Raw genomic sequence first — 12,276 nt, 5'->3', positions numbered from 1 at the left:
GCGGAGGAGGAGCCGGGCGGCGTGCCCCGCCCCCGGCGCGCGCGCGCCCTCTGTGCCGGGTCCCCAAGCCCGCGCGCTCGCTGCTCTGTGTCACCACGCGCCAGCAGCCGGGAACCCCTCTCTCCTGGGTTCCTGCATGTTACCATCTGCCAGCTCCTGGGTTCCCGCGCACCTGCTGCTCAGTGTCACCACCTTCCAAACCCCCAGATCCCACGCCTCTACCCCCACTGGTCCTGTGAGCCCTGTTCTCCCACAGACCCGAGTCATTTCAACCCTGCTCCACCCCTTAGGGTAGCGAGGCCGCTCCCAGGCCTGGAGGAGTCACCTACGGGAACCCCCGTACCACAGCACCTACCTAAGCTTTTGGACATTACCCTTGAAAGTCCGTTCAGTCCCCCCTTAAGTCCAGTGTACAGGTATTGGAGACAGTCAGGACCGGCTACGTAATTTTCGTGGCCCAACGAAAATCGAAAATGTGGCGCCCCATTTTAAAAAATTGAGAAAGTCGACATCAGAGCGTTAAACCCAGCCCGGGGCTCTGCCACAAGCCAACCGTGAAGCCCACCCTGGTACAGACTCTTTCCCGTCAGCCCAACAGTTTTCTCCAGGACTGGGGCAAATCCAGTTCCTCAGGTTGAATACCAGATCAAGTAGGGAGGGGCCATTTGTAGAGAAAAAAAATGCACCCTCCTTCTTCCTGTGCCCCGTCCGTCCCCCTTTCCTTCCCCACCCTTCTTGGGATGGGCAGGGGCTGTATGTGTTGGTGGAAGCCAATGTGGCTGTTTAGGGTGTTCAGGGGGGTCCTCAGGAGTCCTGGGTTGGGGACTCAGCACTACCCATTGTGGGACCCTAGTCAAGTCAATCTCTCCAGGTCTATTTACTCATCTGTAAAACGAGAATAATAATTGTACTTACCTCAGAGTTAGGTTGATAATCAAAATACGTGAAACATGTAAAGGCCCTAAAACAGCACTGAGTCCATTGGAAGTGGTCGGTTTAGGCCATTAACACCCAGCTGGCCTATTCCCGCCATTGCCTTCCCTACAGGAACATGAAAGGTGCTCCTGGTTTTCTTCAGGCCCGTGGGACTTCTCAGCTCCTTTTGCTCAGCTCACCTGGCTCACTTTCCCATAGGCTTCAAGAGTTCATCTCCTCTTCCAGGAAGCCTTCCCTGATGCCCATAGCTGGGTAAGGTGCCCCTCTTCACCTCAGTGACCCCCTTATACATCTACTGTACCATATATTTAGAACACCTGTACTATTATTATGTTGGCCCTACCAGCAAGTATGTCACAAATCCAGCCCAGAGGACGTCTCTGTGCCCCTCTCGGGACCCTTACAGTCTGGTCTTAACGAAAGAGTTAGTGATCCTGTTAGAACAAATGAGCAGCTCTTCTCAAAACTGTCTTGATGTTTCTCTTACCAGAACGGAACCCAAAGTCCTTGGCTTCCCCCTAGGCGCTCTGGGCTCATTACCATTCTCCTCCAGTCTTGTGGCCCTTCCCTTCTCCACCTCCCCAAACACACTCTTGCTCAGGCCTTTGCCTAGAACCTTCTTATGCCTCTAACTCCCCTCACTTTATACACGTTTTCTCTCACCTGATCCTCATCAAAACCCTGAGACAGGTACAATTAATGCCCTCATCTTACAGGTGAGAAACAGACCTGGAGAAACTGCCACTCTCCCAAGGCCTTCCCTGACAACCTGCCCAGGACACCTGCGATTCTCTGCTCCACTCTGTTGTCCTTCCACACGCCCTATGCATTTTTCTTTTCTTTTGTTTCCCCCTCTAGACTGTAAGCGCATGAAGAAAAAGGTTTGTTTTCTTTTGTTCACTCCTGGCATGTGGTCGGTGCTCAAGGATTTACCGAAACAATGAATACATGCTTCCATTTCTCTCCTGCCCCCTAAACAGTTCTTTGGGCCAGCACCTTACTCATCTTTGTGGGCCATGAGTTAAATGCTCAAGAAATGTGTCTTGATATAATTAGAAAACTAAAGAGCCACAACATAAGCTGAACCAACAAATTAATGGTGTTAAAAATGCAAATTATCTTAAAATGTTTTTATTATATATTTTACATTAAGCACTTCAGAAAAGAATTTAATTACAATGATTTCAAAATTTAATCCCTGGATTCAATAAATATCCTTTATAATTACACTCAATCAGTATGCAGAAATGTATGTAGACAGCCAGCTAACAAAATAAGTAAAATAACTATATAAACTGTAAATCTCAGGGATGAGGAACATGCATGATCAGTTAAGTCACTTTGCCACCGTATTTTTTTTTAAAAACATGATTCACATTTATTTCAATCACATTTCCATCCACTCCAAGAGTTAAATTGGATGGCTGATGCTCACAAAACTATGATCTTTATTATCTTCAAAGAAAATTCAGTTTCATAGAAAGAAATTCAAGAATAAAATTTTAGGACCCTTGATCAGAGGCTTTGGATACTTGTGGTACTATTCTGATGTACATGAAGGTTCAAGTTAGGCTAAGAAAAGCGTTTCCCTTTGAAGACATGATCAAAGAAAGAGGTGAACTAGGCATTCTATAAACTAGCTAGCCATCAAGAAGAATTCATATTAGTAACTAGCCATGTTTAAAACGCCTTAGCCATTGTTATAAAAACGAAACATCTGGAGTAATATTTACGCATGTAAGCATAATTGGTTCTCTGCCTTCTATACATAATCATCCTTGAAATGCTAAGTCAGTTCCAGGTGTGGTTCTTTTACGATGCTGCAGGTGCACATGGAATGATCTACTGATTTACCTTCTCGAAGTACTCTTTGGAAGCAGTTGGATGGGGCTTGATCTGAAAATATGAAAACGTTCCATTAAGTAACTGACTTTAAGATATAGTCTAAAAAGTGAGTTGAAAACTCCGAATTTTTAACTTAAAGTTCTTTAACTTTTTAAAGATTGGTATGTTACCTTTAAAATACCTGGATGAAAGTTACAGTAATGGCCTGCCTAATCCAGGTCCCATCCCCCACCTCTCGGCAGTGTTGCTCATCTGCAGCCTGCCCTGCTCCCAGGGTGGGCTCCTGTGGATATTCCAGGCCAACAGCCCTTGAGGCAGTGAGGACCTGGGACCCTCTGCTGGGGTCCTACTGCTTTTAGAAAAGAAACGTACCGTTGGAGAATCCGGTGTCCAGTTTGCAGGGCAGACTTCTCCATGGACTTCCACAAACTGGAATGCCTTCACCAGGCGGAGGGTCTCTTCCACGCTTCGGCCCACGGGGAGATCATTGACGCTCAAATGCTTGATGACTCCATTGGGGTCAATTATGAAGAGACCTCTGTATCAGAACTTATCCTCATTAGTACAACAGTACCAGAATCAGAGTCTAACTTCTACCCTGTTGTCTTTGCCGCTTCTTACTAAGGCATTTATTAAGTCTATCGTATGCTTAAAAATGGGGTTCTGTTATACAAAAAGCTTATCATCTCTTATTGACAGATACTTTAACAAAGGCAAGCCTGGACCAGGCCAGCCTGGAAAACAGGCAGTATGGTCACATTTACAAATGTGACCTGAATGTCACACAGTATCTCAAAGTCACAGAGAGCAGAACTGTCTTTACTTATTAGTGATTCAGCAGGCATTCTCTAGGCTGCTATATCAACTCTTGGCAAGTAACCACAGGCAACTGGGAAGGGACAGAGATGTAGTTTACCTATATTCAGTAAATACTTATGAAATGAGTGATTTCTTGGGCAAATGGGGGAAAATCCCACAGGGAAGTTTTTGCAGAAAGGATTCAGTCTACGCCGAACAGAAATGTAAAGGAAAAACCCAACCTGCCACTCAACATCACTTGGCAGCGATGTAATCACAGGTCCTGACCCACCTGTGCTCACCTTCTTTCTGCACAAGTGCTGGTGTCACTATGACATATGCAGGTATGTTTAACGCACAGGTTTTAACAGTCTGTCTTAAAAGGGTGCAGCATTCCAAGAGTTAATCACTCAGGGGAAAAGGCAAGTTAGAGAAAACTCGCAAGGTAAAAAGGTGCCTTTTCCTCCCTGGGCCTGGCCCTTGGGGGTCTGGCTTTCAGGCCTAACGGGTCCTGGTGCGTGTTCCTGGGAAGTGGAGCCAAGCTGGATGGAGTCCACGGTGCAGATGCAGACACAGAGGTAGGAAGGGGCAGGGCCCACTGACTCCAGAAAGAAGGCCTTATCTCACCAGCCAGACCCAGCACCTTCCCCATCGTCGATCTTAATAGTGAAACCAGTAGAGAGTTACCTGCAGACTTAGCAAGACCTAACAGGGAAGGATCCTGGGAGGAAAAAGCCAGCACTCTTTTTCTCCTTCCCTTGCCAACTCTGTTAAGGGCTGGCTTTAATTCATTACAGGCAGTCAGTCATCCCCTTGGAGCAAAAAGGCCCAAGCTCTAGGTGGCCTCCCAGAGCTAAAATTCCAGGTGCAGTCCTTGCCTGCTTTCTGAAGGTCAAGTTCCACCCTCCTTCACTCAGTGGCCATCAAGATGCCACTTCTAAGTCCTAAGTACTCATCCCTCTTACGAAGGTTGTGTTTGAATGTGGGACTGTTAAAGACAGGAAGAAAGCTTCGCACTCAAAGGAGTAAAGGTCTAACCACAGAATGAAGGACAGAAATGACATTCTGAGACAAGGGTCATAACAGCTACCAGGACCTGTACTAAAAGCATTAGCTACATCTTATTTCATCTTCATAACCAACCGTGAGGTACATTCTCATACTAGTTATAAAAAAAATTGTGACTCAAAGAGGTAAAGCAACTTGCTCAAAGCCACACAGCTATTAAGTAGATGAGTTAAAAAAATTAAACTCCAGGAGTTTTTGATTCCAAGCTTTATGAGACCTTATCCATTGCAGGATACTGACTCCTATCCTGCTAGTCCTCCCTTCTCCAAACATGCCAGGACTGTTCCCCCCGTGAAAGTGGCTCCTAGCCAGGAAGAGTAAAGTAGTACGACCATCCAGACACGACGTCCTTCTTCAAAAGACACACAAGGTGGTGCAGTGGGCAAATGTGTCTAGGCCATTTCTGAAAGTGCCAACCCTCAGAGGGGCATTCATCAGTGCTTCTTAAAAGATTAAAATGAAGGATTTTTGGTTTTCAGATTGCTTTCCCAAGTCTCTATAAATCCCCTAAGAAGTGGGACGATGCTAAACATGAGAAACAATTTTAAATTCATAAGAAACAGGATCTTACCTTAGTGCGAGACCAGGACCTTCTAACAGCACATCGTAGTCTCGGGAAATCTGCTTAGTCAGATCTGACAAGAGTGCGATGTTCATGTGGCCCAAACCGCCATTCTAATAAAAATGCAAACATGACTGGTTGTTATCTGTGCGCTCTCACATCATTCCTGGCCAGGTCACACAATGTCTGAGACCAACAATAATGGCAACGGGTAGCAGCAATGGAGCACCAACCAAGCCGAGCATTGCCCTAAGCTATATTAACTCTTTCTCTTCCTATCCATCCCGAGCAGATACAATTACCATTGCTATTTTACAGATGAGGGAACAGGCACGCAAAGGTTAAGTAATTTGCTCCAGGTCACCGCTAAAAAGGGACAGAGGCAGGATTTAAACCCAGCTAATACTACAGATCTTTCTTTCCCTAATTCTTTTAGTTGAAGATTAATTTCTGAAGCATAAAAATGGAAAAGTATTAAAAAAATACTCTGAATAATTTGATGTCGACAGTACAGCAGCATAGCTAGAAATTTTGATTCTCTCAAGCAAATCTTTAGGCAAGAATACTTATCATGCAGAAAGTGACATCAGAGAACCTAACCACCTTCCCACGAGACACGCAGGAGGGTTCACGATACCTACAGGGTACTGGTAGAGGGGAGGCAACAGGCCCCAGCTGCTCCCCCGCCCTGCTAGCCTGCTCTCCCTTACTGTTTGCATCGTGGAAAATACAAATGTAGTGGGGAATAAATAGGCATGCATTGCCGAGGGAGATATGGGCAGAGTTCAGCAGAATTCGCCAGTAGGTCAGGACCTACAAATAGCCCATATCAGACTAGTCATGTTTTAACAACTTCTAGGGTTAGTCTTGATGGGATCTTTTCACTTTTTAAGGTCACAAGTGCCAAGACAGGGCAAATAATGTTTATACCTTCCTCGGTGTGTTTATCCAGGCAAGATGGCTAAAGTGGGAATCCACTGAAACTGCAACAACTTCACAGTTCACATCATGAAATTCATTGGCTTTGTCACTAAAAGCAATAATTTCTGTAGGACACACAAAGGTGCTAGAAAAAAAGGGCAGAAATTCTCATCAGAGAATTGAAAAAAAAAAGGATTCAAAATTGGAACAACAGGTAGCCTAAAAATGAGTTCAATTTTCTTAAGGGTGAAAAAGGCAAAATAGCTAACCATCCTCACCTTTCTATTTAAGAATCATATCCCAAAATGGTGGAGGTGAGCACCATTTTGTAAATAAAGTAGCTCTATGCGAAAACCCATTTTACTATCTTTACTTTTCTCATTTTCTTCCAGACCAGTGAAAAATGTCACTCCATCCTCTCAATCCATTACTCGTAAATTAGCTACAGATGCAAGCCGTGCCAACAAGGCCATCAGTGATAAAGGCTCAGAAAGAACCCTTCCTTTGACAAGAACTCTAACTAGAGACAGGCGATGTCAGTGTGGAAGAAGGAATCTTTGCTTGCTTTCGGAATGACATTAAAGCAGAAATTACAGAAATTACACTTACAAATCCAAAGGATAGAAGAAGAGCACCAAATATTTCCCCTTAAAGTCATCAAGGCTTAGTTCTTTGAACTCTCCATTGACAACGGCTGTACCCTTAAAATAGGGTGCATGCTGGGTGACGGCAGGAGAATGGTTTGAGGAACCTGAAAAAAAAACCCCACGTGCATATAAAGTTCATCAAATGATACTAAAGCACCTATTTGATTTTATTTAAACCTTTCACAATAATTAATAAGCAGTATAAATTAAAAGGTTCAGTAAACTGGACATCTTAGGTAAATTTATTTTCCTTCCATAGTTCTAGATTGTACACAAATTCAATTGAAAGCGCTACGGAAACTAAAAAGATGACAGAATATGGTAGAGATGGAATTAAGCAAGACAGACTGGATATGGATTCCAGACATGGTGCAGATTTCACCAAGTCCAGATGGGACAGGGCAATGGCATGGAGGAGGGAAGAGGACAAGTGTGGGGAACAGCCCGTGACGCAGTTTGGTCAGAACAGACAGAGCAGGAACATGTGGAAAGAACAGTGGTAGACGAGGCAGGAACGGTTGAAGGCCATGCTGTGAGGGCCCTTAAATATCGGGGCTGATGAGTCTGTTCTTAAAAAGAGAGATAGAGGAGTCACTGGGGGTTTTCGTGTAGGAGACGGAAGATGAGTCGGCTGTTCTTTGGAAGATTAGTCTGGCAGGGGAGGGTTGGGGAGCAGGAGGAGGAGACACTGAAGTTATGGGGTGATATCAGTTATCTAAGTGAGAGGTATGTGGCAGAGAAAACACAAGAAAGGCAAAAATGCAAGAGATGTGTCAGAACTGGAGAAGGACTTGCTTCTACTTGGGTCCGAGGGACAAAGGCGATCTGGTGTCAGAATGCATGGGCCTCAGAAACAATGGAGCTGTTCGGAATGGGAGTTTGAATCAGGTGACAAGCAAAGTTTTCAATCTGTGGCATCAAATCACTACTAGAAATTTTTTAAAGGTCCAGGGTGGTAAAACTGGGAAACATTTTAGAGCATTTTACCAATAAACAAAGGCTTTGCTAAAGTATATCACCCAAACCATTACATGCTAAAAATACGCTTTATAAAAGGTGGGACAAATCTAAAGGAGGTATTTTCAAGTACCAATTGTTATGTGAGGCTGATCTCAGCAAAGCCCACATTCTAGAAAATGGAGGGCAAATCTCAAGAAAGAGCTACGCTTCATTCAGATCATGGAGGAGTCCATGGTCTAACATGGCCAACTGGAGCCAGCACACAGGTTTGAATCCAAAAGCCTCAGCCCTGACAGGCTGCTGCACTCCCACTGACCTCACACGGAAGGCATCTGAGTCGAGTCCCCCACCCATATTTCTCAACACAGGATTAAAATCTCTGGTGACCAACTAGAAAATGTGACACAAGGGCAGTTTACTTCAGTGAATCTTGACCGTGGCCACACATTAAAATCTCCTGGTGGGCTATAAAAAAAAACACTGATGTCTTGGTCCTGGTCTCACCCCTGAGATTGACATAATTTGTCTGGGGTGGGACTGGGGCAATGGTACGCTTTTAAAAGATCCCCAGGGGAGTCTAATGTACAGCCAGAGTTCAGGGCCCCTCTTCAGAGATGATGATTCATGTTTTCAGTACCTGGGTCAAAACAAGGCATAACACTTACTTGTGCTAAAGGCAAATTTTGCTTGACTGGAACCAGACCACAAGACATTTGTCAGGCACATCCTTCCAGAAGCAGCAGGCCTAAGGGCTGCAGAGGCAGAGATGCCCCAAGGAATACCACTCACATGTCGGGCAACCTGGTAAGAGAAAGACTTTATATTAGGAAGTAGTCCAGAACGGTGGGTAAAGGCTAGCCCTGCTGAAAGGGCATAAGCCAGTGGTGGCCTTGGCTCTCTCTGTTCCCATGAACCAAATAGCAAACCCAAAACTCTTAAGAGTACGGATCGGGTCTCCATGTTCTTAATATTCTCTTTTGCTTCCCTCTCTTTCAAGACTGCAAGGTGGGGATGGAGAGAAATTGGTCAAAAGATACAGAGTTGCAGTTATGTAGGATGAATAAGTCTAGAGATCTAAAGTACAGCATGATGACTGCACTGAATAATAATACTGCACTGAACTGGGAATATGCTAAAGAGAGTAGATTGCAGGTACATTCATCACACACAAAAAGGTTAACCATGTGAAGAGATATTAGTTTGACTCTAGTAATCATTTAATTAAATGTATGTATAACAAATCATTATGTTGTGCATCTTACACATAAAATTTTTATTTAAGAACTTATTTTTTTAAAAAGACTGCAAGGAGGAGGGGAATTATAAGACCAGAAGGGCTCCCTACTCTTAAGAGCAACACAGAGGGTTCAAAAACCAAGGGGACTTGGCCAGGCCCCGAATATTTTAAGCCTTTTGTCAGGACATTCTGCTGAGCGATATATCATGTCAAGGTTTTTCCTTAGAAAAGACAAGGCCCTTCCAGCCCCACAGACAAGCAAACAAGTAGAGCAAAGTTCATCCTCTAGTAAAGTTCTGAAAAGGGCTCAAGGCAAATGTTTGCTCAACTTCAGTGTCTTGCATGACTCAGGAAGAAGAGCCTGCGTTGGAACCCGCCACGAGAAAGGGGGAGGGTGGGTAGCGAGGAAGCACTAGGCTTTGCCAAGAGAAAAGCGCAGGGAGAGACCTGCGGGTGGTGGGAGGAGAAAAGTGCCTTTTGCATTTTGACACTTTGGGCACTTTAGCACTTTGGTTTCCATCCAGCATTTCGTGGATGCTCACGGCCACGCCTTGATGTAGGCATCACTCTACCTTGAGACGAGCAAAGCGAACTGAGATTCGGAAAGGCAAAAGCACTTTCCAAGGTCATAGAGTCTGGGACAGGGGGGCAGATCGCCCGTCTCCAGGGGCAGGACCAGGTGCTCAGATGGAAAGAGGACTGGGGACCTCCGAATCTGATCGATGAGAAATAAAGGGAGTGGACTGCGAGGAAGGGGTATGGGAAGGGCACTTCTGAGCAGGCGCAGGGAGCCTTCTCTAGCGGAGGCCTCTGGGTCCGTAACTAGCTGACATCCTCCAGGGAGGGCGAAAGTCCCCCAGACCGTTAGGGAGTGGGATCCTGTCTGGGAAGCACTTCTTGGAGCCACCATAGTGTCTCCGCGCCTGTTCCCAACCGGCAGCCACTCACCGAAGCCCGGAGAAACCTTGCCACCGCTGCCGCCATCTTCAGCACACGCGGGATCCGCGGAGAGGACTGGAGGCTGCGGGGCGGGGCGTGCTGGGGGCGGGGCCGGAAAGGCGTGGCCTCGCCGGGCGGGGCGGGCCGAGCCACAGCAGCTCCTCCTTTTAGGGACCCTCCGACGTCCCTGTCGCGTCCCTCCGCCCCTGTTGTAAGGGGGTAGCTTCCATTGTGGCTTCTGAGTAGCTGAGTACCTGGGAAAGCAACATTTTGTCTCTAATTGTCGCCCCCAACCTAAAAAGGACTAATCCAGATGGGGAGCAAAATATTTCCATATTTGCTACTGATTTTGTTGTTGTTGTTAACCTGTGTGGATTACTGTTTTGACCGGTTCTTGAATAAGATCTCAACTATTTCGGCCTCAGGTAGAGCCTTCTGACTTCTACATGAAATGGAATTAACTGCAATGCAATTTTAGTCTGTTAATAAGCTAAGTGGGTCAGACACATCAAGGCTTTGGTGTCCTGAAAACCTTTGGGATTCCATTTTGGCGTCTTTTTCCAAAAGTAGAAGAACTGAGACAAATTTAAAATGTGTTTTCTGTCAATCAGTGAAACCAAGTGTTCACTGGTGAGCGTGGTGCCTTGGAGCAAGCTCACTGAACGGATAAAAGTCACACAGTAAATGTGGCAATTGCAGACTCTACGTGGGTATTTTCCAAACAACAGTCATTCCATTTGCAACTTAGTTTGTTGAGTCTGCATATCACCTGCGTGTTATTTATTATTTTCTTTAAGTTAACTAACGTTTTAGGAACTTAAATGAATTTATTTGAAAGAAAATGTTAAATAATGTAAATGTAAAAACCGTATAGCTTGCTGTAAATAGAAAGTCATTAAAATAAATACATTAAAATAAGATGTTATTAAGTATCAACTAGATACAGTTGCTTGCTGAAAGTCTGAGACTGTTAAAAAGGGAGAATGGGGGGTATTGGGTAGGGAAGGGGGAGGGAGGGAGAATGAGAGGTGGTTAGCAACATTCAGTATCACATGAAACTTTTACTTTGTGAACATTTGTTATATACTTCAATTAAAAAAATGTGTTTAAAAAAAAGCTGGGGTCACAGTGTTTCTTGACCATTTCCCCTCAGCATCTGCTTTGTGTTTAATTGGTGCTTATTGTGTATTTATTGAACAGACGTTTGAAAAGGAAAGGGGTTCGTAATGTTGGACCTCAGAATCATACTGTAGTTCATAATGGAATATTATTCAACCATAAAAAGGAATAAAAGATTGATACATGCTCTAAGATGAACCTGGAAAAAAAATTATGCTAAGTTAAAGAAATCAGACCTAAAAGGCTACATGTCATATGATTCCTTTTATATGAAATACATAGAATAGGTAAATCCATAGAAACAGCAAATTGACAGTTGCCACGTGCTAGGGAGAGAGGGACAGGGGGACTGACTGCTTAATGGGTACAGGGTTTTCTTTTGGGGTGATGAAAATGTCTTGGAACTAGGTAGAAATAGTGGTTGTACAACATTGTGAATGTAATTCCGTTGAATTGTACACTTTAAAATGGTTAATCTTGTTATGTGACTATTACCTCAATTTTTAAAAAGAAATAGGGACCACCAACAACAAAAACCCCTGCTGTATCCTAGCCCATTGATTTTGTAGAGAAGAAAACAGACTTCTAGAGATGGAGAGGCCTTCCAAAGTCACAGAGATAGCTGGAAGCAGAGGCAGGACTAGAACCTAGGACTCCCTCACACCTGCCCAGCCTTGTGTCTGGCTTGGAGTTCAGCCTCAGCACCATTTCACCAGCCGTTTTGTGAGCTGACATTATCTACACTCTCGTCTTCTCATCTTTTCTCTCACACTGTAGTTTTCAAATACTGAGCTGCCATAGCTTGAGCCGAGAAAAGCCGAGGGTAGCTTTCTCTTTTCATGCTCCTTTGGCCCCTAGTCCTTGCTGGCCACCTCTCATTTTCTTCCAGCACTTTGAAGAGTACTTCTCTCCTGTTTTATACACATGTCGTTTAGTCTCCACATGTAGGCAGTTTGGTTTGTAACTAAACTTCACTATAATGTAAGGCACAGTGTAAAACAAAGCAACAGAACAGTGTGGAGTTCCCTTGTCATTAACCTTACTCATCCTGTAGTTCATAATGGAATATTATTCAACCATAAAAAGGAATAAAAGATTCCTTTCAGTTTTAAAGTTGAGAAGCTTTCATTAGTCCTATCTTATTAGCTTAAAGGTAGCATTACGTTCTGCCTTCCACTTCTACCATTGCCTTTCAGGTTAGAGTGCAGTTCCTGCATCCCTTCAACCCCAGCCCACTTAGCCTC

General features: G+C 44.6%; 1 protein-coding gene across 1 annotated transcript; it reads right to left on the bottom strand.

The window, feature by feature from the left end:
• Positions 1 to 2,055: 2,055 nt before the first annotated feature.
• Positions 2,056 to 10,076, bottom strand: PRDX3 (peroxiredoxin 3). The gene is made up of 7 exons (XM_039870877.1): positions 9,923 to 10,076; positions 8,403 to 8,538; positions 6,740 to 6,881; positions 6,140 to 6,275; positions 5,219 to 5,322; positions 3,154 to 3,319; positions 2,056 to 2,832 (listed from the first exon to the last, which is right to left on the bottom strand). The coding sequence occupies exons 1-7, from the start codon at positions 9,956 to 9,958 to the stop codon at positions 2,779 to 2,781; spliced, it is 774 nt and encodes a 257-aa protein (XP_039726811.1). The 5' UTR covers positions 9,959 to 10,076; the 3' UTR covers positions 2,056 to 2,778.
• Positions 10,077 to 12,276: the final 2,200 nt, after the last annotated feature.

This window comes from Pteropus medius, unplaced genomic scaffold, assembly GCF_902729225.1.
Source record: "Pteropus medius unplaced genomic scaffold, Ma_sr-lr_union100, whole genome shotgun sequence".
Classification (NCBI taxonomy): Eukaryota; Metazoa; Chordata; class Mammalia; order Chiroptera; family Pteropodidae; genus Pteropus; species Pteropus medius.
The sequence above is the reverse complement of the archived record's forward strand: the minus strand, read 5'-3'. Positions and strand labels throughout refer to the sequence as shown.